The following is a 27,901-nucleotide window of genomic DNA, read 5'->3' as shown; positions in this document are numbered from 1 at the left end:
CCTTGGACACGTGTGCGTCACTTCCGGGAAGGGTGCAGCTCCCCAATCAGGACTGAGGAGGGTGCAGTTTGTGGTGACAGTCCGCTGTGATTGACATTCCTTTGATTATCCCGGACTGAATCTTCGAGGGAAGACTGCCAGCTGCAGCTTATTATGGACACGTGGACTGTTTCTGGGAAGCGTGGGGTGTCGCTTTTCTACAAGCTTTCCTGTCTGAAGTGAAAAATTTACCTAAGTTCTCATAGCGTTCTCAGCTGTTGAGGAAAATCTTTAAGAGGTGAGTCTCTGGGGACCGACAGACAGGGCCTGCGTGGAGTGACTGGTAGAAGTGAAGCAGAGCTAGAATCACTGACTTCGGTGGGCGAGGAATAGGGGTCTTTCATCAGATGTTAACTATGAGTACTTAGTAAGAGATCTTATTTAAATCTGAAAACAAGTCATTGAGGCCAGGTGCAAAATGAAGAAACCTTTACAGAGGTGATTCACCCAATAAGTGTTTCCCCACAGATGTGTTCTATTGATTCCCTTGTATTCCTGGCTCTGTGCTAAGCTGACACTAAGGGAACCACTCAGCCTCTGTTTCTGAGCTGTAAAATGACATTCCCTTGCACATTCAAAGTTCTATCTTCTGGGACAGTGTTGAATATGTCTCCAGGAGAGAGAGTCATGGAAGAGAGGTGATTATTCCCTTTTGATATGGTCTGAGTCTTGGTGGTTTAAAATAATCATCAGGTTTCTAATTTGGGTGTTTGGGAGTCATCACCAGTAGGAAATCGCTTGCAAAGATACTTAGGGCATTTGTAACTTATTAATTGGGATTTGGTGACTGACTGTAGGGGCTGAGATGGAGAAGGAAATTAAGATGACTGTAGTATGGTTACCCTGAAGCAGCGTAGCACAGTGGTGAAGGGCATGCGTTTTGGAGTCCACATAATTTGGATTTGGATATTGGAACTGTGTCATTTAGATTTGGTGTTTTAAGAGCTTGTAATGACTTTAAGGAGAGCAATTTCTGTGGAGCAATAAGGGCATAATCCAGTTTCACTGAATGGGAGAAGGAAATGGAGGCAGCTCAAGGAGTTAGTTTGGAAGGGAAGAGGGCAGTAATGAAAGGAATGTGGGATAAAAGAAAGTTTGTTTTAATTTTTTTATGTTAAGGTGGAAACAAGTACTATGTTTGCATGGTGGTCCTCTGAGGGAAATTAGCCAGTTGGAAAGAAAGATTGAGGAACAGAAAAGTGAAGATTAACTAGTGGAGGAACAACTGGAATAGATAGGAAGTAATGGGGTCCTGGGCACAAATTAGTCTTGGAGATTGGAGAATATATCTTCTTTCTCTGATTTATGAGGGAAGAAGGGGTACAGATAAAGATAAGTTTAAGTGTGAGGGAGGGCAGAGAGAAACAGAGAGAGTTCATGCCTGATGGCTTCTGTTCTCTCTGTAAAGCTGGTGGCTGGGTCTCCTAGAACACTTGAGGAGTTTGGAATTACCTCTGAAGGGAGTGGGAGAAGGATTCCCCTGAGCCTTGCTGGGTTTTCAGATATTCATCTCTAAAATGAGATTGTGCTGCTTTGTGGGGTGTCTCAGTGTTGATTGAAGGTCACAGGGGGGAAAAAAGAGTTGTAGAACTTGACAAAAATATACATAGTGCTGTAGAAATGAATTTTAAATGACAAGGAGTAAAATGTACATGATTATGGAGATCCCGTCGTGGCGCGTTGCCGTGAGCTGTGGTGTAGGTTGCAGACGCGGCTCGGATCCCGCGTTGCTGTGGCTCTGGTGTAGGCAGGGGGCTACAGCTCCGGTTCAACCCCTAGCCTGGGAACCTCCATATGCCGCGGGAGCGGCCCAAGAAATAGCAACAACAACAACAGTAACAACAACAAAAAGACAAAAAAAAATGTACATGATTATTAGAAATGCTGCTTTTTTGGAGATCTAAGAGCAGATCTAAGAAAAATGATTCAAGAAGAAAGAGAAGTGGGGCAAAATTTGTGACTTGAATACCTTATTATTTTCTGCTTCTTTAAAAAAGTCTGTTTTTTCTTGTATAAAGTGGGGTAGTAATACCTCATTGGTTGTTATGAGAATTAAGTAAAATTACCATCAAAGACATTTAGCAGAGAAAGGCTGCCTCCTACTAAGTGCCTAATAGTAACAAGTGTTTTTATTATTCTGAGTTCCCCTTGTGGGCTGGGGGTGGAAGGAAAAAAATTCTCTAGGAGAACAGGAGACCTAGTTCTGGCCCTGCTCTAACTTGATGAAATATTATTACAAATGTAGGAAAATCTTATTTCAGTGTGGTGCCATTCAGTGCCTCACTCCCACCCCAGCTGTTTCTGGCCCTTGCCAAAACCCAGCCCAGGGAGATTGAATTTGGCAGGCCATGGACTTAATAGCAGTACCTTAGGCAATGATCAGTTAAACAACGACTTCTTTAAATGTATAAAAATTGTGCTCGTTTTGATGGCTTTCAAATTTCCATAGGTTAACATTGTAGCCGGTGGGTCAGTAAATTTACTCATAACCAGTTAAAGGTCAGTCCGAGGGTGGTTTGAAATGTTTCACAAAATAAGGTTAGGATTCTAGAGTAGGATTCTAGAGTAGGATTGAAAATGTATATGAAAAGTTAGCCACCTGTCAGATATGTTACTAGCCTGCTATGTAAAATGTCCTAAATACTTTTTAAGGCTGTCATTCTGTTGTCTAAACATAAAAGTTCTTCCCTCTCATAACTCATAATAATAAAACTATTTTACAAGGTTTACTAAAAAGTTATTTATCTTATCAAATCTTTAATTGTTTTAATTAATTTATTAAATTATTAATAAGTGAATTTAAATTTATTAGTAATTAAAATTTTTAAATTATTTCAAAAAGTAATCAGTTGTAAAACCTTCAAATTATGCAAAACTATATAAGGTAAATAAAAATAAAATTCTGTCCCCTGACCTTTGCCACTTCCAACCCACTTTCTAGTGGTAAGTTTTCTGTGTTTTCTTTCATGTCTGTTTTAGGAATAAGGACATGTATATATAAAAGTGTGTGTACACACATGCTTTGTTTATAAACATCATCTTTCTAAACAATGTATTTTGAAACTTACTTTTTGGAAATAACACTATATTGTAGAAGTCTTTCCATATAGTCATAGATATTCAGTTGGATGGATATATAATTAATTTAGCCACTATTCTACTGATGGACATATAGGTTGTTTCCAATTTTTTGCAGTTATAAATAATGCTGCAAGAAGTGTATTTGTACATATCCTGTTAGATATGGGATAAATCCTGAAAGTAGAATTATTGGGTCAAAAAGTGTGTGTGTTGGTATGTATACCAAATTGCTTTCCAAAAAGATCATACCAAGTTCTGCTCCCACCAGAACTTTTACTCTCACCCATATAGGGTATTCTTCTGAGATTCAGCTTTTTTTTTTGGATAATTTCACAAGTAAGTCTTCCACATGAACTTTAGAAATCAATTCCTTTTTTCTTTTTTTTTTTTTTAATGGCTGCACCTGTGAAATATGGACGTTCCAGGGCCAGGGATGGAATTGGAGTGGGAACTGCAGGCCTATGCCACAGCCACACCAGATCAGAGCCACATCTGCAACCTAGGCTGCAGCTTGTGGCAACCCCAGATCCTTAACCTACTGAGCGAGGCCAGGGATGGAACCCACATCCTCAAGGACACTGTGTTGGGTTCTTAACCCACTGAGCCACAAAGGAAATTCCAAAAATCAGTTTCTAAGGAATAATTTTGAGAATATTTTGATTTACTTTATAAGTCAGTTTATGATGGGAACTCCATGGTGGCTACTTTGAAAATCACTAAATTTCATTTGGAATTTTAATCTTAATCTATAAGCCACCTTTAGAGGTGAAGGAAAATTAGGATTTATTTGTTATGTACAATGTGCTGGGCACTGTGCTAGTTCCTAGGAAGGTAGAGTAAGTCTTAGTCCTTGTTCTTAGGAAGTTTATATAGTCTGGTGAGGGAGAAAGACAAGTCAGTCAGTGATTGACCTACGGTATGATAAAGTGCTGAGTTAAAGGCCGTCACTGGATTATATGGGTGCGTAGAAGAGGGGCACTTAAATTACTTTATTAATCTTCACAGGTGCTCTGCATGTTTTAAAATTGTAGTTGATTTACAGTGCTCTTCATTTTTATCAAGTTTTCACAAATAAGGAAACAAGCCATGAGGTTAAGTGGCTAAGGCCACATGGGTACTAAAGGGCAGAACTGGTAAAAGGATTAACCTAAGTCCACCTGGCTCCAGTGCCTCTCCTCTTCCTTTATATATTTTAAACCATTCAAAAATGCAAATTTTTTTGGAGTTTTTGTTGTGGCTCAGTGGTAACGAATCTGACTAGTATCCATGAGAATGTGTGTTCAACCCCTGGCCTGGATCAGTGGGTTAAGGATCGGGTGTTGCAGAGAGCTGTGGTGTAGATCGCAGATGAGGCTCAGATCCCAAGTTGCTGTGGCTGTGGTGTAGGCTGGAAGCTGCAGCTCCAGTTTGAACCCTTGTCTGGGAACTTCCATATGCTGTGTGTGCAGTCCTAAAAAGCAAAACCAAAAAAAAAACCTTTTTGACCCCAAATAGTTTTTTATGAATTTTTAGTTTTAAGAAGTAATTTTGTAGAAAGTGCTAATATGTAAAGGAATATACTCTATTAAATTTCAGATTTTAATACACCTCTTACCAGCTTGAGGCCTATTCCTGTTTACAGTTCAGGTTGTTGGCTCACTTAAGTTACCTTTGGAGGAGCTTTTGTCTTTAGAGCAGTAAATTAACCTGCTTGTTTTTGTGTCAACATCTAAAAATGTTCACATTTGTTTAAATAGGTGAAGCTGAGCTCAGAGCTACATGTACAGTTTGTCTTATCAAGATGGGTGGAAGTAAAGCAATTTAAAGGAAATTGAAGACCACAAATCTTAATGACTGAAATACACTGTATTGTTCACACCAAAGCATAAGTGTTTGGAGAAAGACCTTTGCTGTTCAGCAAAATCATGATGGAGGCAGAAGAACAACAGTCATGGAAGACAACCTTTTACTCAAAATTACCTAAAGTGGTGAGATTTCAACCGTAGAATTCGAGAGTGTTGTTAATTTTAATGACTTCTCTTTTGTTTCTTTTCACAAAAGTAAATTGTGTAGGCAGAATCTGTAAACTTGCTAAAATTTGAAAGTTACATAGCTTCATCTAGTAGGCAGTTTGCCTTGTACAGACTGCAAACATCAAGTACCTGATATGATGTTCTATGTCTAGTGGATATTTGAGAAGTTCTTGCTGATTGTATTCTCTTGTTTTAGGAACTTCATGCTCACTTGAATGGATCCATTAGTTCTAATACCATAAAGAAATTAATAACCAAGAAGCCAGGTCTTAAAATCCATGATCAGATGACTATGATTGACAAGGGAAAGAAAAGAACTTTAGAAGAGTAAGTTTGGGGAGCTTGTGACAAGTTCTATTTTGAAATTGTAAATAGTATATAAGGATTTAGATTTTTGTAATTAAAGGAATTGGGTAGCCATCTGGTATGGAGAGTATTACTTTGCATACAGCATTTTTTCCAACTGTCAGACTGTTGACAGTATTCTTAGTGATTTATATTTTTTTGTGAAATTGTGCTATATTGGAATATTCTTTAGACTTGAAAATATAAGCTTGTTGATTTTATCTCCTGTTTGCTCCTCCCACTTGGGGTACAGGTTGGGGAGAATGGGGTGGAGAAGGGGAACTATTATTTCCCACTTAAAATAACATTTAATTTATAGTCATTTGATTATCCTTCCAAGTCAATGTAATTTTTGAAAAACCTGTTCTGTAGTTCTTTAAAAAATATGTAATTACTATTAGCCAAAATCTCTTAATTTAGAAAAGTTTTTGATGACTGAAGTATGTTAAAACTTTTCATGCTGCAGATGTTTCCAGATGTTTCCAATTATTCATCAACTTACTACCAGCCCTGAAGATATTCTAATGGTGAGAAAGGAAGCAATTTTTAGACTGCTTTAAAAATTAAGTAATTGATACTCTTCTGTTGCTGTACTTGGCTTTTTGCTGTCATCAAGAATCTGATGAAAAGTGTTTTCTGCTTTTTTTTATGGCAACTCTTTTAAAAAACAGCCTAAGTCATTTGCCTAATGAGGCAGAATAATAATTCAGGTAGTTAGTGTAGGAACATGGGCTTTGATATATTCCCTGATTAATGTCCATGGTTGAAGATTTGTAAAAACAAATCAAGAGAAACAGGCCTTGCTTGAAGATTAACTATTCAAAGTATGTCTGTTTTATTCAAGGTGGACATTAACCCCTGGCTTATATATTTGACTGCTAGCAAAAGAATGTAACGAGTGGCAACTCTAAGTCTAGGGGAAAGAAAAACAAAAAGGACCATAAACCTTATGGAGCATACCCTAACTCTAAGTCCTTATTGGACCAGGCCCTAAATAGGTGCTGGATAAGGCCATTAGCAAGAAGAACCGATAGCAGGACCCCACACTGGTACCCGTATTTTTTTTTTTTTTTTTTTGCCTTTTAGGGCTGCACTTCGTGGCATATGGAGGTTCCCAGGCTAGGGATCAAATCAGAGCTACAGATGCCGGCCTACACCACAGCCACAGCAATGCTAGCTCCAAGCTGCCTCTGTGACCCACACCACAGCTCACAGCAATGCCAGGTCCTTAACCCACTGAACGAGGCCAGGGATTGAACCTGCAACATCATGGTTCCTAGTCGGATTCTTTTCCCCTGCGCCACAATGGGAACTCGGGTACCCTTGCCTTAAGAGATAAAACCTCCTTAGAATTAGAGAAGGGGGACTCTTCCACCACCCCCCCACCCCGCCCCAGTGTCTGTGCTAGGAACTATCTGCCTTACTGTAATAAAGACTTTTGCTTGCTTGCTGCCTGTATGTGAAGTTCATTCTTCCACTCCATAAACAAGAACCTGGATTCCAGTAACAACTTCCTGGTAACACTAAGAGCTAATATCAAAAGACTATGTTTATTGTAAAAGATAGGAGGAAAGAACCAAGACCAAAATCTTCTGTTAGGTAGTGGACAATATGAAGGAGAAAATCTTGTCCTATTTTCCTATATAATATAGCATATGAGGGTTCCCTCGTGGTCTAGTGGTTAAAACTCTGCACTTTGACTTCTGGGGGCTGGGTTAATAGGAACATAGCATGTGAAATATTTGACTACAGGCTTTGCTTGTATTGTTTGGGATGTTTTGAACTGCCTGGTTGACTTTATAGAGAATGAAGAGGTTGAAGAGATGCTTAGAGATTGACTGATTGGTCCCTAGGAAAACTGTACCTTCCTTCTGAGGCTGAAGGACTAGAGGATGTCACTGTGTCCTCTTATCTGAAGCTCTATGATTCTAGAGTCTGGTATGGAAGACTGGCTCTATCATTGATCTGACCAGGATGGCATATTTATTTATTTAGTCATTTTAGGGTCGCACGCTGCGGCACATGGAGGTTCCCAGGCTAGGGGTCCAATCAGAGCCCACGCCAACGCCTGATCCTTAACCCGCCAGATCGAACCCTTGTCCTCATGGATGCTAGTCGGGTTCATTAACTGCTGAGCCACGATGGAGAACTCAGGATGGTATTTTTAAATGTTCTCTCTGTAATTGGAGAGAAGCTGAATTCTGTCAGTGTTCTTAACCCTTAGACAAAATGCCAAGGAAGAAGTGTAACCTGTGTTTCTGGAGAGGTAACGTTTGACCAGTCAAGAAAGAATTTTCCTCCTTGGCTGAGACGGATCCTCATGATAAGCATTAAATAGATGACTTACCTTTTGGAGGAGGGTTAACTTGAAATGTTTAGTTCAACGAAAGTTGACTGAGTGCCCACAGTGTTCCAGACTGTCAGCTGAATCCAGGGAGACATAGAGATAGATCACCCTGGCCCTGCCCCTTGGGGTCTATAGTCAGGTTGGAGAGCAGGTAAATCCAACATCATGAGGTATGCTCTGTGTTAGAGACATGCACAGGGATTTATAGGAATCCAAGGGAGTGTTGTCTAACTGGCCATTCAGCAGATATCACTGAACCCTGCCAGGAATGTCCACCACAGGGGCCTCTGTCTCACTTTCTGTTGTTGGGCATAACAGAGAAAAACTGATGCAGTGCTCATTATTTCATTCCTTTCAAAGTTGGTAAAAGCTTTGTTAAAATGAGGTGAGGAATTAGGATTTTGTAGCATTTGACTTAATGCTCCTGAGACAAACACCTGTATGTGGTTCAGAGGATGAGAGTGAGATGCCCCAGAGAGTGAAATGACTGACATTTACATTTAATAAATGAACCCTGTGTGGGTATATGTCAAGGGATTGTTTGTAAACATTTGTAAATAGTAAAATTGTGGGACTGAGTGTGTCGGGGTCACTTAACAGTCCAGTCAAGCTGACTGGGTGAATCTCAGAGAATCTCAAAGAGACAGGATTGAAATAACTATTGCATATGCCAGACACTATACTCAAGACTCCTTTCTGAGGTGAGTGTTTTTATTATTCCCTTTCTACAGATGAAAAAACCTGAGGCTTAAAGGGGTTAAGTGTAACTTGTTCAGGATCGCTCACTGAGAGTAAGTGGCAGAATTGACTGAGTCCAGAGCCCATGTTCTTTCTGATTCAAGATGTGTAGTCTTGGAGTTCCCACTGTGACTCAGTGGGTTAAGAACCTGACTAGTGTCTATGAGGATGTGGGTTCAGTCCCTGGCTTCCTCACTCAGTGGGTTAAGGGATCCAGCGTTGCCACAAGCTGAGGTGTAAGTCGCAGATACAGCTCAGATCTGGTGTTGCTGTGGCGTAGGCCAGCAGCTGCAGCTTTGATTTGACCCACAGCCTGGGAATTTCCATATGGTGCAGGTGTGGCCATTTAAAAACAAACAAATAATAACAACAACAAAAACAAGATGGCAGTCTTACCATCCTTGAAGTAAGCGGAAACTTAACTAATTGTGATGTACTCTCTCTGAAGAAGGAACTTGAGTAGATGTTCTCAGTCCAGAGCATAGGTGAGGAAGGACCAAAGAGCCAAGAGGTGCCCTTAGTACCTGTTGCTATGTGGAGCAGAAAGGGCTGACTTTGATAGACAAGGTTGTGGACACTTGTCTAAGGTTCTTGGACGTGGGGTACAGGTGACTCCACAGGCCTCACTATGGCCTAGATAAATCTTCCATTGCTCTCATTCTATACCTACCAGCAGCCTTGTCTTGTTCTATTTGACTTCACAGGGGCCTCACCACCAGGAAAAGGGGGTGTGTGTCCTGGATAGTAGATAAGATCACTCCACACCCTCACTTTCACCCTCGTTGTCAAAGCACACATTACAAGTGGGCTTCTGCCTTAGTCTCCTGTGAGTTGTGGTAGGGTGAGTTGATCTTTCCGATCTGCTAGGTTCTGGAGCAGTGCTACCGTGCAAGTTCCTCAACCTGCAAAGACAAGGCCCATACTGGTGGTAGCAGTGGCAGCAACATAGAGGTACTGGAATAGCAGTGGCTCACGTGCTGTCATGGCAGCTTCAGGGTCATGCTCCATGGTGAAGGAAGCAGTGGCATCTTTCTTGATCCAGGGGTGTCACAGATTTTGAATGCTTTCGTGTTGTCCTGAGTTTTGTAATCTCTGAGGCTGATTCTCTGGACCTCCTCGTGAATTTGAACCACCCCTTATCTTCAAATTCTAGTTTGGCTATGGGGTAAAGAAAAAAGATGAGGCCCAGACCTCAGATTGCAATGAATCCACCAAGGTTGTGCTACCCAGCTAGGCACTGTCTGCACAACCAGCCCACCTTGTTCCTTAGCCAGGATCCTATACCTGCATGCCCATACACATGTGCTCAGAGCAGGTTAAGAGGAGGATACCAGCTGTAGGGACTAACTAGCGCTGGCTATCACAGCATTTCCAATCTGGTGCTTTTCTCTCCTAGATTTGGAGTATTTTAGAATGGATGGCCTTCAGCTTTTAGATATCATTTATCTTGGTCATTTAGTAATTTTTGAGTTTTGTGCTAGATTGGATACAGTTTCACTCAAATTTATCACTCATTTTCTTTGCCGAAGAGGAATTTTCCTAAGTGCTTCTGGGGGAGATTTAACCCTGCCTGAGGGAATTCTTGAAAGACACAATTTATCCTTAAATAACTTGAATAAGAACCTTAAGCCATGACTTTAGATGGTACATCAGTACTAACTCATCATTTTAGCCACTTGCTTCCATATGTAACCTTCCAGTACTATGACTCATAGGTGTTGGTTGTAGTTTTGCCTCATTTCTCTGTTTTATCAATCTGAAATAAAGAAATGCTTTAAAGGGGAGAGGAGACAAAAACTGTGGATGATGTTCAGGTTTGGATTTAATGGGAGAATGAGGATGGTGAGGGGAGCTTTTGAAATGTGAGAGTTCTATCATAGCCTCCACCGGGGGTGTGACAGAGCATCTTAACCACATGGGAGACTTCCAGCCCTCCTTGTAAATCAAAGTTAATACATGAAATAAAGCTGTAGCACATGGCATTTTCACTGGGACCCTTACACTAATGTTATCAATATTGTGTATATTCCCTTTATTATCAGGTCACGAAAGATGTCATTAAAGAATTTGCAGATGATGGTGTCAAGTACCTGGAACTAAGGAGCACACCCAGAGGAGAAAATGCTACAGGTAAAGATGCAAACTATTACATTGAGAAAAGATAAACACAAGGTCCTACTGGAACTGTATCCAAACTCCTGGGATAGACCATGATGGAAAAGAATGTAAAAAGCAATATGTGTGTGTGTGTATATATATATGTATGTATGTATGTATGACTGAGTCACTTTGCTGTACAGCAGACATTGGCACATTGTATATCAACTATAATTTGAAAAATCTCTTAATGCTTCAGATAGAATCTGCTCCTCAGATCTTTTTTCTCTTGTGCTTTGATCATGCATGTGTTTGCAAGTTAGACTATGAAGTATTTATGTTGTTGTTGTTGTTGTTGTTGCTATTTCTTGGGCCGCTCCCGCGGCCTATGGGGGTTCCCAGGCTAGGGGTTGAATCAGAGCTGTAGCCACCGGCCTACGCCAGAGCCACAGCAATGCAGGATCCGAGCCGCGTCTGCAACCTACACCACAGCTCACGGCAACGCCGGATCCTTAACCCACTGAGCAAGGGCAGGGACCGAACCCGCAACCTCATGGTTCCTAGTCGGATTCGTTAACCACTGCGCCACGACGGGAACTCCTTATTTTTACATTGTTGTAAAAGTAGAGTCAGTGGCCCAGATCTTCTGATGTATAGTCATGGTGTATGTTTTTAAGGAGTGAGTTATTCTTAAGTTAAAAATCAGGTCAGGTATTATCTGTTGAAGGGAAGTAAAAAGGCCCGCAAAAATTTCATTTGTTCTTGTTTGTTTTCCTCACTCTGAGAAAAGAACAGTTGTTCCTTTTAGTTGCATCGTCTTAAATAGATGCTAATTCTTGTTCCCTGCATCAAGGCACTTGTGAGATGATGCCACTGAGTAGATGCAGAATCACATTTCATGACAGTCACTGAAAGGAGGTTTATTCATTCATTTATCAGGGGCTGATGGTATCTTAGGCCAGGAACAATCTGTGTTGTGGTAAAACCTCTGTAGTTGAGATGAGCAGATTGGGATGTGGTCTGGAGAAATTTTCTGGGACCCTCTTTCCATAAGAGCAGCATCAAGATATATAATGAACTTGGGTCCTCTTAGCACATTCTGACCTAATAAGGCCCCACTGGGTCGTCTTGTAGCCCATCCTCATTCAGGGGGTAAAATTTTTGAAATTCCATATAATACATTAAGTGTTGAAATGGACCAAGATTCTTATTTCACATTTTTTAACTGCAGGGTCCATTCCAAGTTTTGCTAGTGATGATAGTGAAAGGGAAGACGAGAAGAAACATGCCAATTATTAGGTCTAGTTGACTCTTCAAATGGAGATTCAAAGGAGGATGATGACAAGTATGCAGCAATGGAAGTGTAGTTAAGTAAAGGTTAATGGAATATTTGGCAACCACTAAAAATACTCGCAAAGACACTTTAATGACATGAAGACAGGCTCAGACTAGTGTTTAATAAATTAACAAGAGGCCTATATATCTAGTAGCATCTCATCTATTCCAAACTATACATACTCACTTTGAAAAACAGACAGTGATTATCTCTGAGTGGTGGGATTCTAGCCTTTATTTTTCTTCTTTATAAGAATTTTCTGTGTTTTTTTCCTAGAGACTTTCCACTAAAAGTAAGCATTTTATAATTGGGGTGTGTGAGGGTTTTAGTGTTCTGGAGAATGCTTTTTCAGAGCCCCACTGAAGAGGAGGACTCGAGCACCTGAACTTGGAGCAACATCTCCAGTGCCCTGGGCAAGAAACACTGAGCCTGAGCTAGGCTGAGGGAAAAGGATTTTTTCCCTGGACCAGCAGGAAAACATTCTGCTAATAGGGAACAAAATTGGGGACACTTTTTAAGGACATTTCTTAGAAAATGACTTTTGTTATTCTTGTTTTGTTAGAACAAGGATTTATAACTTATAGCAGTGGCGTTCCCGTCATGGCTTAGTGGTAATGAATCTGACTAGCATCCGTGAGGGCATGGGTTAGATCCCTGGCCTTGTTCAGTGGGTTAAGGATCCGGTGTTGCCATGAGCTATGGTGTAGGTCACAGACACGGCTCAGTTCTGACATTGCTGTGGCTGTGGTATAGGCCAGAGGCTACAGCTCAGATACAACCTCTAGCCTGGGAACTTCCATATGCCTCGGGTGCGACCCTAAAAAGCAAATAGAATAGAATAGAATAAAATTTATAGCAGTTAGAGTAGTTTTGTGTCTGTTGAATTGAGGAATAATTTTTAAACTAGCTTGTATTTTATGTCTTTTAAAAAATATTTTCTACTGCTTCATTTTTTTTCAATTTTATTAAAAGACAAAGGGCATTTACTAAAATGTATGCATAACTCATCTTTTGCTGTACCCTTATTGCACATAAAGTGAAAATGTGATTGTTCATATTAGGGATGCTACTGTGGAAGGATGAAATAGTTGATTTTCTCTTTACAGATGTTTTCTTTATGTTCTTTCCAGGAATGACTAAAAAGACTTATGTGGAATCTGTACTTGAGGGTATAAAACAGTCCAAACAGGAAAATGTAGACATTGATGTTAGGTAAGAAGCATTGTGGTCACAATTTAACAAGCTGTAATGTGAAAAATTTACACTTTGATCATGGGTATAATGGACTTTTATAAATCAACCAATAACTGATTTTTATCCTTTTTATTTCTTTCTTTCTTACTTTTTCGGCCACATCCGTGGCGTATGGAAGTTCTTGGACAGATCAAATCTGAGCCACAGCTGTGGCAATGCAGGATCCTTTAACCCACTGCACCACAGTGGGAACTCCTGGTTTTTATCTTATAATAGTAACAGAATCAAGAACCGTGTTATTTGAAGTTAAGAATCTATTCATGTGGCAATAAAGTCTGAGTCCTATTGCTCTAATGAAGCATAGCTTCCCATGGCTCTTCAGCTTAAATCCACATTTCTTATTGTGACCTGCAAGTTTCCACATGGCTGGCTTTCTTTATTTTTTATTTTTATTTATTTATTTATTTATTATCTTTTTGCCATTTATTGGGCCGCTCTCACGCATATGGAGTTCCCAGGCTAGGGGTCTAATTGGAGCTATAGCCACCGGCTTTACGCCAGAGCCCCAGAAACTCGGGATCCGAGCCGCGTCTTCAACCTACACCACAACTCACGGCAACACCGGATCTTTCACCACTGAGCAAGGCCAGGGGTCGAACCCTCAACCTCATGGTTCCTAGTCGGATTCCTTAACCACTGTGCCACGACGGGAACTCCTATTTTGTTATTTTTTTTAGGGCCACACCTGCAACATATGGAAGTTTCCAGGCTAGGGGTTAAATCAGGGCCTCAGCTGCTGGCCTATGCCACAGCCACAGCAACAGTGGATCTGAGCGACATCTTTGACCTACACCACAGCTCATGACAATGCCGGATCCTTGACCCACCGAGCAAGGCCAAGGATGGAACCCGCATCCTCATGGATACTAGTCGGGTTCGTTACTTGCTGAGCCACAACGGGAACTCCAGCCTTTCTTGTTTTAACAGCCTCGTCTTGGCCATGGGTCTCACACTGACCTGCCTGCCCTCTGTTCCTCAAATAGGCCAGGACTGTCCCACATCAACACCTTTTTACTTCCTGTTACTTTTGCATAGACACACTTCCACCTTAGCCTTGCACAGCTGGCTTCTCACTATTCAGGTCTCAATGGGGCTCTCACTTCCTCAGAGGAGCCTTCCTTGACCACCTTATCTAAGGTACCTCCACAAATCCTCTAGTCATCCCGTTTATTTCCTTTATGGCACTCTTCTTTTTTCTTTCTTTCTTTCTTTTCTTTTTTTTTTTTTTTGCTGCATCCATGGCACACAAGTGTTCCCTGGACCAGGGATCAAACCCTTGCCACAGCAGCAACCAGAGCCACAGCAGTGACAATGCCAGATTCTTAACCCACTGAGCCACACAAGAACTCCCTTTATGGCACTCTTTTTAACAAAACAGAAATTTTCTTGTTTTATTTGTGTGTACATACTCACCCTCTGGAGTGTAAATTCAATGAGGCCAGGGACCATGTCTTTTGATTCACTGCTACAGCTCCAGTACTTAGAACAGAGGTGGCACGTAATAAGGACTCAGTAAATCTTTGAAGGAAGAAGAAGAAAGCTAGCTGTGTAGATTCTGGCTATAAAATCGCTCAAAGCTTGACTAGACTAATACCCCAGTAAAAAAACCAGGCAAAAGACAAGAAGAGAATTCAGAAAGAAAGACATACAAATGACTGATAAATGTATAGAAAACTAACTTATTAATCATATAATTTTATTTATTTATTTTTTGTCTTTTTGCCATTTCTTGGGCCGCTCCTGCGGCATATGGAGGTTCCCGGGCTAGGGGTCGAATCGGAGCTGTAGCTGCCAGCCTACGCCAGAGCCACAGCAACGCAGGATCCAAGCCGCGTCTGCGACCTACACCACAGCTCACGGCAACGCCGGAACCTTGACCCACTGAGCAAGGGCAGGGATCGAACCTGCAACCTCATGGTTCCTAGTCAGATTCGTTAACCACTGCACCACGACGGGAACTCCTAATCATATAATTTTAAAAGGAAATATTACAGTGCCATTTCAGTAGGCACTTCCCCCCTCCCCCCAAAAAAGAATAGTAACCAGTGTTTGTGAACTAACACACTGCTGGTGAGCACGTGTAATTAATAAAAGCTCTCTAATGAGCAATATATATTAAGATCTATAAAAGTAATTTTCCTCTCAGTAATTCTCTCTAGGAATATTTATGAAGGAAATAGATTGATTAATGTTAAGAGTCTTCATTGTTGTGTTATTTATAACAAAAAAACAGAAAACAACATTACATTGTGGTCATGATTTATATTGTTTTCTAACATTTTTTAATGGCAGGGGAAATTGTTAAGTGGAGGAGAAAGAGACACTGCACTTTATATATAGTGGATCCAAGTTTTGTAAAGAAATATATGCTGGAGTGACTTCTTTATTTTGCAAATAGATAAACTAATAAATGCTGAAGAAAAATTATACAGTATAAATTTATTACGAGGAAAATTATTCATTGTAGGAATCCAGCTAATGTATGAAGAATGAATTGTTATCAGCTGTTGAATACATGTTAGAATTGGACTATTACCAATCTTGTAACCCTTAATTAAATAGTAGATCTCAGCCTCCTGATGAAAGAACCACCACTACCTCTGAATTCATCCTGCCCCAATATTGAATCTGATCTGATTAAGCCTATAAACTAGATCCAATTTCCAATTTATAGGAAATACAAGGCACAGGAACACATGTTAGCAACATAGGGATTCAATCAGCAAAATCAGACTGTGTGAAACTTGATAGGACAAATGATTGGTTTCTTCAACAAATTTTTTTTCTTTTATCTTTTTTTTCTTTTTAGAGCCACACCTGTGGCATATGGAAGTTCCCAGGCTAGGGGTCGAATGAAGCTGTAGCCGCCAGCCTAGGGTACAGCAATGTGGGATCTGAGCCAGGTCTGCAACCTGCACCACAGCTCATGGCAATGCCGGATCCTTAACTCACTGAGCAAGGTCAGGGATAGAACTCAAGTCCTCATGGATCCTAGTTGGGTTTTTTACCGCTGAGCTACAAAAGGAACTCCCAGTACTCATTTTCAATTGTGTTTTTCTTACATTAAAGGTATTTGATATCAATTGACAGAAGAGGTGGCCCTTCAGCAGCCAATGAGAATGTTAAACTTGCAGAAGAGTTCTTCCTTTCTACAGAGGGAATAGTTCTTGGCCTTGACCTCAGTGGAGACCCTACTGTAAGTTCCTTTTCCAAAATATGTTTTTTCTAAATGTGGTATAAGGATTAACTCAAAACATCCTGCATTCTCCAGAGGTCCAGCAGACTCTCTGTGTGGCTGAAGCCCTATTTTGCCCTGGATGAGCAGAAACTCTGCAGCAACTGCTGACAACCAAGGTTCTGTGAAGGAATTAAGCCCTCTTAAAAAAATGGGGAAAAAAAAAAAAAGATTTGCATGACAAGATTATTTTCTTAATTTTTCTAAAAATATCATTTTCTTAATTTTTCTAAAGATGGTACATAGCTAGTGCTATTCTACATACATAGGAGAAAAATTAATTTATTATGTACAATCCATGTCTGACTTAATTAATGCTTAATTATGGCTAAGGCTTAATTATCTCACAGAAGCCCCAGTTGAGAGGGGCTCTGAATCGCTGATGGTTGAAAACCATTAAATTAGAGGGTCCCATGAAACTGCTTCTGGACAGTTCTGTCCATGTTTCATCTATCCATTTGATAGGATCTTTCTTTATTAATCATGCTGGTTCCTGAATCAGGTGAGTTCTCCTTCGCTCTAGATATCTAGGTATCATACCAGAAATAATATATGGTGACTGTTAATGTCTAGCTTAGCTGATTGACCTCAGGTTCACTGATACTTTACATAAGATTCTTAAAGGCAAGGAATATGTCTCTGCTAGCTTCGAATTCCCTAACGTGTCTAGTATATTGTAGGTGCTTTATAAACAAAATGTGCAAATGAATCTATCTGCCATTTTTCCCCCGCCATTATTTTATTCCTTTGTTTATTGAGACTGGGTACAGTTCTTCAGTCTGCCCAGAGTCATACATCTTCATTTTAACTTTTTCTTCAAGGCAGGACAAGCAAAAGACTTCTTGGAACCTCTTTTAGAAGCTAAAAAATCAGGTCTGAAGTTGGCATTGCATCTTTCAGAGGTAACACATATTATAGAATTAGGCCGGAGAGGGCAGATGACAGTGACAAATAATCATTTGTAAATGGTCAAAAATAAATGTGGCTTGGACAAATATTTTTAGAGAAGGAAAGGGGAAATATTTTTAAGTGTAAATTGTAATGATAAAGGCATGACTTGCTTTTAGTCCCTTGTGTTACTGTTTTTATGTTTTTTGTAGTTCCTGGGGTTGGTCGTTGACTTGTCCTGCAGTGTGTCCTTAAAACAGCTTCACGACATCTTGCTGGAGAAAACGCATCACTTTGCATCAGCAGCCTTGTTATCGGCAAGCTGACAATGAGGGAAGCATGAGTTTGTCTCACTTGTCCTCCTAGGGGAAGGGACCTGAACATATCACATGTAGCCACAAGAAAGGATGTAGCTTATCATTTTAGAAGGCTCAGTAGAAGCTCAAGTGCCCCCATGGGCCCCAGCTCCTTGGCACCCTGAGCGCGGTAACAGATGATGCACAGATAGTGGCTGGAGGATAGTTACTTTTTTTTTTTCTTTTAAAGTTTTATTGATAGTTGATTTACAATGTTGTGATAATTTCTGCTGTATAACCAAGTGATTCGGTTATACACATACACATATCCATTCTTTTTCAGATTCTTTTCCCAGATAGGTTGGTTATCACAGAAAATTCAGTAGAGTTCCCTATGCTGACCCTTCCATATACAGTAGTGTGCCTATGCCAATCCCAAACCCCAATCCCTCTCATCCTCCTCCCTGTCTTGTTTGGTAACCATAAGTTTGTTTTCAAAGTCATTAGTCTGTTTCTGTTTTGTAAATTAGTTCATTTGTATCATTTTTTTTTTTTTTAGATTTCACATATTAGTGATATCATGTGATGTTTGTCTTTGTCTTGCTTCACTTAGTATGATAATCTCTAGGTACAACCATGTTGCTGCATATGGCATTATTTCATTCTTTTTTATGGCTGAGTAGCAGTCCATTGTGTATATATACCACATCTTCTTTATCCATTCCTCTGTCAATGGACATTTAGGTTGCTTCCATGTTTTGGCTGTTGTAAATAGTGCTGCAGTGAACATTGGGGTTCGTGTATCTTTTTTTTGTTCTTTTAGGGCTCCACCCGTGCCACATGGAGGTTCCCAGGCTAGGGGTCGAATCAGAGCTGTAGCTGCTGGCCTACACCACAGCCACAGTGACATGGGATCCAAGCTGCGTCTGCAGCCTACATCACAGCTCATGGCAACACTGGATCCTTAACCCACTGAGCGAGGGCAGGGATCAAACCTGCATCCTCATGGATCCTAGTCAGATTTGTTTCCACCATTCCACAATGGGAACTCCTGGGGTGCACGTATCTTTTTGAATTACAGTTTTCTCTGGATAGATGCCTAGGAATGGGATTGCCGAATCCTGTGGTGGTTCTATTTTTATTTTTTTGAGGAACCTCCATATTCTCCCTAGTGGTTGTACCAATGTACATTCCCACCAACAGTGTAGGAGGGCTCCCTTTTTTCTGTACCCTCTCCGTCATTTATTGTTTGTAGACATGTTGATGATGGCCATTCAGATTGGTGTAAGTTGATACCTCATTATAGTTTTGATTTGCATTTATCTAATAATTAGTAGTGTGTTGAAGATCTTTTCATGTGTCTTTTGGCCATTTGTATGTCTTCTTTGGAGAAATGTCTATTTAGGTCTTCTGCTTTTTATTTATTTTTTGTTTTTGGTTGGGTGTTTTGTTTTGTTTTTTTATGTTGAGCTGCATGAGTTGTTTGTATATTTTGGAGATTAATCCCTTGTCAGTAGCTTTGTTTGCAAATTCCATCATTGTCTCCCATTCTGTGGGTTGTCTTTTTGTTTTGCTTATGGTTTTCTTTGCTTATGTTTTCCTTTACTGTGCAAAAGCTTCTAAGTGTAATTAGGTCCCTTTTTTTTTTAATTTTTATGGCCATACCTGTGGCATATGGAGTTTCCTAGGCCATGGATTGAATCTGAGCAGCTGCGACAACACCAGATACTTTAACCCACTGTGCCTGGCTGGGGATCAAACCCATGCCTTCGTAGCAACCTGAGCCACTGCATTTGAATTCTGTTATTTATTTATTTATTTAATTTTTATGGCCACACCTTTGTCATATGGAAGTTCTCAGGCTAGGGGTCAAATCGGAGGTGCAGCTGAGACCTGCACCACAGCTACAGCAACATAGGATCTGAACCGTATCTGTGACCTATGCTGCAGCTTGCAGCAGCACTGAATACGTAACCCACTGAGTGAGGCCAGAATTGAACTTGCATCCTCACGGAGACAATGTCGGGTTCTTAACCCACTGAGCCACAACAGGAACTCCTGCAGCAGATTCTTAACCCACTGTACCACAGGGGAACTACCCATTTGTTTATTTTTGTTTTTATTTTCTTTACTCTAAGAGGTGGATCCAAAAAGATACTGCTGTGGTTTATGTCAGAGTGTGTATCTGGTCTTACATTTAGGTCTTTAATCCATTTTGAGTTTATTTTTATGTATGGTGTTAGGGAGGGTTCTAATTTCATTCTTTTACATGTAGCTGTCCATTTTCCCCTGCACCAGTTATTGAAGAAACTCTTCTTTTCCCCATTGTACATTTTTGCCTCCTTTGTCATAGATTAGTTGACCATAGATGTGTGTGGGTTTATTTCTGGGCTTTCCCTCCTGTTCCATTGAGCTATATTTCTGTTTTTGTGCCAGGACTGTACTGTTGATGACTACAGCTTTGTAGTATAGTCTGAAGTCAGGGAACCTGATTCCTCCAGATCCATTTTCTTTCTCCAGGTTGCTTTGGCCATTTGGGGTCTTTTGTGTTCTCATACAAATTTTAAAATTTTTGTTGTAGTTCTGCGAAAAATGAGATTGCATTGAATCTGTATATTGCCTTGGGTAGTACAGTCATTTTGACAATATTGATTCTTCCAATCCAAGAACATGGTGTATTTTTTCCATCTGCTTGTGTCATTTTTGATTTCTTTCAATAGTGTCATGGTTTTCAGAGTACAGGCCTTTTGCCTCCTTAGGTGGGTTTATTCCTAGTTATTTTATTCTTTTTGATGAGATGGGGAATGAGGTTGTTTCCTTAATTTCTCTTTCTGATCTTTTGTTTGTTAGTGTATAGAAATGCAAGAGATCTCTGTGTATTAATTTTGTATCCTGCAACTTTACCAAATTCATTGTTGAGCTCTAATTGTTTTCTAATAGCATCTTTAAGATTTTCTGTGTGTATTATCATATCTTCTGCTAACAGTGACAGTTTAATTTCTTCTTTTACAATTTGGATTTCTGGGTTTTTTGTTTGTTTGTTTGATCTTTTTAGGGCCACACCTGCAGCATATGGAAGTTCCTAGGCTAGGGGTTAAATCAGAGCTGCAGCTTCCAGCCTACACCACAGCCACAGCAACTCGGGATCCAAGATGAGGCTGTGACCCACATCACAGTTCATGGCAACACCAGATCCTTAACCCACTGAGCGAGGCCAGGGATCTAACCTGAGTCCTTATGAATACTAGTCAGGTTTGTTACTGCTGAGTCACAACAGGAACTTCCTGGATTCCTTTTATGAATTTTTCTGCTCTGATTGCTATGGCTAGGACTTGTAAAACTATATTGAATAAAAGTAGTGAGAATGGACATCCTTCTCTTGTTCCTGATCTTAGCAGGAAAGCATTCAGATTTTCACCATTGAGAATGATGTTCACTCTGGATTTGTCATGTATGGCCTTTATTATGTTGAGATAATTTCTCTTTATCCCACTTTCTGGAGGGTTTTTTATCATAAATAGGTGTTGGATTTTGTCAAAAGCTTTTTCTGCATCTATTAAGATGATCATATGGTTTTATTATTCAATGTGTATCACACTGATTTGCGAATATTGAAAAATCCTTGCATCCTTGGGATAAATCCCAGTTGATCATTGTGTGTGATCCTTTTAATGTATTGCTTGATTTGATTTGCTAGTATTTTGCTAAGGATTTTTTTTTATAGCCCTGTAAGGATTTTTGACTCTATATTCATCAGTGATCTTAGCCTGTAATTTTGTTTTTTGCTGCTTTATCTATTTTTGGTATCAGGATGGTGGTGGACTCATAGAATGAGTTTGGGAGTGTTCCTCCCTCTGCAATTTTTTGAAAGAGTTTCAGAAGGATAGGTGTTAAATCCTCTCTAAATGTTTGATATAATTTGCCTATGAAGCCATCTGGTCCTGGACTTTTATTTTTTGGAAGTTTTTAAATCATAGTTTTAGTTTGAGTATTTGTGATTGTTCATATTTTCTGTGTCTTCCTTGGTTCAGTCTTAGAATATTCTATATTTCTAAGAATTTGTCCTTTTCTTCTAAGTCGTTCATTTCATTGGCATATAGTTGCTTGTAGTAGTCTCTTGTGATCCTATTTCCATGGGGACAGTCACTTTCTTTTTCTTTTTTTCTCCTTCATTTTATGGCCTTACCTCCGGCATATGGAAGTTCACGGGCCAGGCACAGCTATGGCAATGCCGGATCCTTTAACCTACTATGCTGAGCTAGGGATGAAACTTCTGCAGTGACCCAAGACACTGCAATCAGATTCTTAACCCACTGCATCATAGCAGTAACTCTGACAGTCACTTTCTTAATCGGCACAGCCCGGTGAGGCAAACAAGGGACCCTCCTGCTCTTTTCTGCATTTTACAGATGGATATCCTTTCTACCTATTGAAATCTTTTTTTTTCTTTTTATAACATACAAAAAGGTATACATAATTAATGAGTTTGAATTTAATTGTTTCCTTAATGCAAAAATAATTGGTGTACTTGCCTCTCATGATTATTTTGAGTATTAGATGGGGTCATGATTTAAAGATTGAGGAAAGAAACTGGACCTTCTTGTCAATACTGAGTGTTTCTCATGTCTACAAGCATAGAGTCGGTAATCTAGTGGCAGAATGTAAAATCTCAGATCCATGTTTCCATGCTCTGATCGAAAAGATCCTTCACTCATAGGACACCCTCTAGTTGACCTCACTGATTGATGCCAGATTGAAGCCATTGGTCAGGATGATGGGACAACCAGCATGTGGCCAGTTACTTTGGGTCTTTGGGCACAGCATCAGAACCTATTCTTACCTTTGTTTTTGCTGCTTTTCTTACTGGTCCATTGGCTATGAAACATTTCACTCTTCAACATGTTACAGTCGTTTGCCTTTTAGGCTGTCTAGAAAATGTCAGCTAGACATGTTCATGGTGGTTGTGGTATGTATGTAGCCAGCTTTTTCAGGATAAACATGGCCACACTTTATGTGGATGGAGCCTGGGCCCCAGAGTCAGACAGAGCCAGGTTTCACCCTGATCTTTACCATTCGCTAGCTCTGCGAGCTTGGACAACCTTAAAAATAAATGCTTTAGAGGTTCCTGGTGGCCTAGTGCTTAAGGATTCGGCATTGTCACTGCTGTGGTTTGTTGTCACTGCTGTGGCTCAGGTTCAATCCCTGGTCTAGGAACTTTGACATGCCATGGGTGTGGCCAAAAAGAAAAAAAAAAAAGTTTATTTTGTCTTTCTAGGGCCACACTTGAGGCATTTGGAGGTTCCCAGGCTAGGGGTTGAATCAGAGCTGTAGCTACCGGCCAATGCCATAGCCATAGCAGCACGGGATCCAAGCCATGTCTGCGACCTACACCACAGCTCACAGCAGCACTGGATCCTTAACCCACTGACTGAGGCCAGGGATGGAACCTGTGTCTTCATGGATGCTAGTCAGATTTGTTTCCACTGATCCATGACAGGAACTCTGAAAGAGGTTTGTATTTTTAACTACAAAAGTTATATGTATCTGAAGAAAATCTAGTGTAGCAAAGTAGTATAACGTAGAAGTAAAAAATTAAAGGTCTCCTTCAGTTCTGCTCCTGAATTGATCCTATTAATGGTTTCATATTTATATGTATTTTTCCAGACCTTTTTCCAACATTTATGAATACATGTACACAAGACAGAACACACATATGCATAAAGAGCTGTGGGGTTTTATTTTTGAAAATTGCTTTCTCTGAGTTTTGATTTCTTCATTTTAATACTTCCTGTGATTCTTATGTGGTTTAATGGAGAATGTGGAGTTCCTGTTGTGGCTCAGCAGAAATGAATCCAACTAGTATCCATGAGGATGCGGGTTTGATCCCTCAATCAGTAGGTTAAGGATCTGGTGTTGCCGTGAGCTGTGATGTAGGTTGCAGAGGTGGCTCGGATCCTGAGTGGCTATGGCTGTGGCCAGCAGCTACAGCTCCAACTCGGCCCCTAGCCTGGGAACTTCCATATGCCACAAGTGCGGCCCTAAAAAGCAAAAAAAAAAAAAAAAAAAGGAGAATGTATGTAAAAAGGCTATTGACTATAATTATTATTATCATTGAGATGATTTAGAAGAATATTGGGAGGAGTTCCCATCGTGGCACAGTGGAAACGAATCCGACTTGGAACCATGAAGTTGTGGGTTCAATCCCTGGCCTCGCTCAGTGGGTTAAGGATCTGGCATCGCCGTGAGCTGTGGTGTAGGTTGCAGACGAGGCTCGGATCCCTCATTGCTGTGGCTCTGGCATAGGCCGGTGGCTACAGCTCCAATTAGACCCCCTAGCCTGGGAACCGCCACAGGTGCGGCCCTAAAAAGACAAAAAAAAAGGAAGAAGAAGAGTATTGGGAAATGAGTGGGAAGTTAAAAGGCAAAGAGAGCTGGAAAATGTAAGTGGTTCAGTTTTCCAGAATGTCTGCATTACCTTCTCAGAAGGACAAATTACCTGACTATAAAGTACTTTTAGGGACCATTGGAAGAGGTTATTGATGACGTCTTTCCCTGTTTTTTGTTTTTTGTTTTGTTTGTTTGTTTTTTGAGATTCCAAACCAAGAAAAAGAAACGCAAGTACTCCTGGACCTGCTTCCAGACCGAATCGGGCATGGGACATTTCTTAGCTGCTCTGAGGGGGGATCCCCAGACCTAGTGGACTTTGTGAGGCAACACCAGATACCACTTGGTAAGGCTTCAGGTCCTCCAGGCCGGCCCCTGTCCCTTTCTCCCTAAACCTGCAGGTTGCAGCCCATGTGCAGAGAAGCCCTGTTCTAAATATGTAAATATCACTTCGAAGTTAGGTGATGCCTCTCAGCCTTATTTAAGTAGCAGGCAGTTTTGGCTTCCATTCAGGTGTAAGCTCCATGATGGCAAGGCCCTTTTCTGTCTTGTTCACTGCTGCAGTCCCCATTTCCCAGCACTCAGTATTATATTGAATAAGGGTCATCTAGTATTTTGGGATGACTAACCAATTAATACATGTCATGGAGTTCCTGTTGTTGCTCACTGGGTTAAGAACCCAGCAAAGGAGTTCCTGTCACAGTGCAGAGGAAACAAATCCAACTAGTATCCATGAGGATGCAGGTTTGATCCCTTGCTTCACTCAGTGGGTCGGGGATCTGGCGTTGCTGTGAGCCGTGGTTTAGGTTGCAAACACAGCTCAGATCCTGCATTGCTGTGGCTGTGGTGTAGGCCAGCAGCTGTGGCTCCTATTCGACCCCTAGCCTGGGAGTTTCCACATGCCATGCATGCAGCCCTAAAAAAAAGAACCCAGCATAGTGTACATGAGGATGTGGGTTCAATCCCTAGCCTCGATCAGTGGGTTAAGGATCTGGCATTTCTGCACTGACTCAGATCTCGCATTGCTTGGCTGTGATGTAGGTCTGCAACTGCAGCTCTAATTTGACCCCTAGTCTGAGAACTTCTATATGGTGCAGGGGTGACCGTAAAAAAACGGGGGGAAAAATGTCATGAAAATGTGCAACATTTTTTAAAAATTAAGACTTAAGCAAAATTCCAAGTATATTATTATATGTCTTTTGACCATCACGCTGTTGTCTACATGGGTATACCTGGAGCTATTTTTTACAACAAATATTTGGAGTTCCCATATGGCTCAGTGGAAACAAATTCAGCTAGTATCCATGAGGATTTGGGTTTGATCCCTGGCCTTGCTCAGTGGTTAAGGATCCGGTATTGCTGTGAGCTGTGGTGTAGGTAGGTTGTAGACAAAGCTTGAATTCCATGTTGCTATGGCTGTGGCTTAGGCCAGCAGCTGTAGCTCTGATTCAACCCCTAGACTGATAGCTTTCACATGCCGCAGGTGCAGCCCTGACAAACAAAAATGATGAAGTGCCTACCCTGTTCCAGTCACTGTTCATATTACCATGAATAGAGCAGTAAACTAAACAGACAAGGTTTCTTTCTCAAGGAACTTATATTCTGGCCTAATAAGATACAGTAAGCAAATACACAAGAAAACATCAGTGTTAAGTTTTTTGAAGAAGATTAAACAGGCCAATATAATAGTGATGAGACAACCACTTTCGATTGGATGATTGGGGAAGGCCTTTCTGAAGAGGGAAAGAAGCAGTTGGCTGAAAAACTCTTTACTGAATGATGAATTCACTGAACTTATAAATTTTAACAGTTTGCAATAACACTTGGTTGGGTGTGCTTTTTAGAGTTTTTCAGCAATTCATAATGGGTGAGATTCTTTTTACTGAGGAAAATTTTAAACATCCACAAAATAGAGAATCTTGGGAACCACATGCATAGAGATCTTACTTGGTGGGGTGGCCCAGCTCTGCTCTCAGCAGGGGGCAGGCTGGGTTGGCCATTCCTGGGACTGAGTGGCCCTGTGTTGTGGCTGCCTTATTACTCAAGTGAGCAGATGCCGTCAAGTCAGAGAAGCATTTTACTCTGGCTGGGAGCTTGGTACAGTGTTTCGAGGTAGGAATTTGATAAGTGTAGAAGCCATTCTTAAGATGGACTGACTTAGAGCAGGCAGTGAATGGGTGATGGTCTGAGTAAAGGAGTTCATAGGTTTTTTTGAAGCCATAGAAAAAGTCCATTTCTGCTCTTGGCTTTTTGTAATACTACAAGCCTCAAGCAGTGCTGCCGTTTTCTTATTTATTTTAGCCTCCGCTGTAAGACCAGGGAGGTAGAGCAACCCTTCAAAGATTCCTTCTGCTCCCCATCACAATACTTCCCCGCCTTCTTCATGTGACTGGCTTATCACACTCCTCCATTTTGGTAAAGGAAAGGCAAGGGGGGGGATATTAATTCCTTGCTTGGTGCAGTTGCTGCCATAAGCTGCAGCACGTCTTTCCCACACAGCTACACTCATTGGACTACATCTTTTCACATGTAAGAAAAGGTCAATTTTGTAAAACAATGAACTACTGAAAATTAGCATAGTTGGGAAATATTTCTTATGTATCTACTTGGTAAACATTGAATGGCTCTACTAATCTGCTTTTAACAAGAGGTTTCTTACCCCCCCCCCATCTAGAACTCTGTTTGACCTCAAACATCAAAAGTCAGACTGTTCCATCTTATGACCAGCATCACTTTGGATTCTGGTACAGCCTTGTTCATCCTGCCGTGATCTGTGTAAGGTGTTTTATGTGAGGTATTTTGCTCCTTTTTAGTCCCTGAGTTGCCCTGGTTCAGATGCTCACTACCTGGCTGGCTGCCTTACATGCCTGGGGGTGATGCTCAAGTGGAGGAGTGAGAGGGGATTGGGGTATGAGAGGCTGCAAAGGGCCAGCGAGACTCTGGTTTGGCTCCTTGAGGAAAGATCCTGTGGGAACAATACCAATGCCTAGCACCCATCCCTTGAGCTTCTGCTTTAATTGATCTGGAGTGCATCCTGGGCACAAATAACCTTTTAAAATCTCCCTTGCTCATTTTAATATGCAGCCATGGTTGAGAGCTACCGCTCTGGTGTTTAGTTTTCTTTTGTTCTAAAGGATAAACAATCCTGTTTAGTTATAGAAATGCAGTGATGCATTTGTAGGCCCCTCCCTATTCAGACTCTTAAAAGAAGCATGGTAAATAGGAAAATATTCTAAACAAATGTTTTTTAAAAATCATTTCCTTATTCATTTTGAAACTTTCTTGCTTATGTTGGCAGACTGATGATAAGGGTGTTTTTGCAACACACCTCTCTCAAGAGTACCAGCTGGCAGCAGAAACATTTAATTTGACCCAGTCTCAGGTGTGGGATCTGTCTTATGAATCCATCAGCTACATCTTTGCTTCTGACAGCACCAAGTCTGCACTGAGGAAGAAGTGGAATCAGATGAAGCCCAAAGCGTTACATTTTTAAGCTGTAAGGAGGTGAAATACTTTCAAGTATGTATTACAGCTGCCATCTCCCTGCCATATCCCACTTAGTAAACAGTCCACTGCTCCCTCCTTTGGAAACTCAGCAACAAGTGCCCTGGGCCCCAACACCAGCATCTTACTCATGGCAGGTGCTCAGTAAGTTTGTCTTAAACTGCCTGGTAGGCTGCTTACTGAACTCCTACTCTGGCAGCGATTTTGACTTAGCAGTTCCTCTTCATAAAACTTAAAGAAAATCAAGGTAGTTTCTCATCAGTTTTGGAATTACTAAGTAAGATGAGGAGAGGGGAAGACAGATTGCCACCAAAACTTTTAAAAGCCTTCTAGCTTGTGATGACA

General features: G+C 40.8%; 1 protein-coding gene across 3 annotated transcripts; it reads left to right on the top strand.

The window, feature by feature from the left end:
- On the top strand, nt 1–27,901 carry ADAL (adenosine deaminase like). Of its 3 annotated transcripts, none has more exons than XM_047766552.1 (11): nt 1–277; nt 4,857–5,087; nt 5,329–5,459; nt 5,944–6,004; nt 10,605–10,692; nt 13,126–13,207; nt 16,319–16,445; nt 17,306–17,386; nt 24,260–24,398; nt 26,727–26,827; nt 27,351–27,901. In XM_047766552.1, the coding sequence occupies exons 2-11, from the start codon at nt 5,025–5,027 to the stop codon at nt 27,543–27,545; spliced, it is 1,068 nt and encodes a 355-aa protein (XP_047622508.1). In that variant the 5' UTR covers nt 1–277; nt 4,857–5,024; the 3' UTR covers nt 27,546–27,901. The 3 variants fall into 3 exon arrangements, with proteins under 3 accessions (XP_047622508.1, XP_047622510.1, XP_047622509.1); XM_047766554.1 differs by having other exon boundaries at nt 26,727–26,846; nt 27,351–27,463; XM_047766553.1 differs by lacking the exon at nt 17,306–17,386.

Source organism: Phacochoerus africanus, chromosome 2 (assembly GCF_016906955.1).
Source record: "Phacochoerus africanus isolate WHEZ1 chromosome 2, ROS_Pafr_v1, whole genome shotgun sequence".
Taxonomy (NCBI): domain Eukaryota; kingdom Metazoa; phylum Chordata; class Mammalia; order Artiodactyla; family Suidae; genus Phacochoerus; species Phacochoerus africanus.
This window is presented reverse-complemented; position numbering and strand designations above follow the sequence as displayed.

Bases quoted from the DNA above. Each gene is read 5' to 3' on its own strand.
- ADAL (XM_047766552.1), top strand. From the start codon at position 5,025: ATGATGGAGGCAGAAGAACAACAGTCATGGAAGACAACCTTTTACTCA. The intron at 10,693-13,125 runs GTAAAGATGCAA...TGTTCTTTCCAG, and splicing joins CAGAGGAGAAAATGCTACAG to GAATGACTAAAAAGACTTAT. The intron at 13,208-16,318 runs GTAAGAAGCATT...CTTACATTAAAG, and splicing joins AATGTAGACATTGATGTTAG to GTATTTGATATCAATTGACA.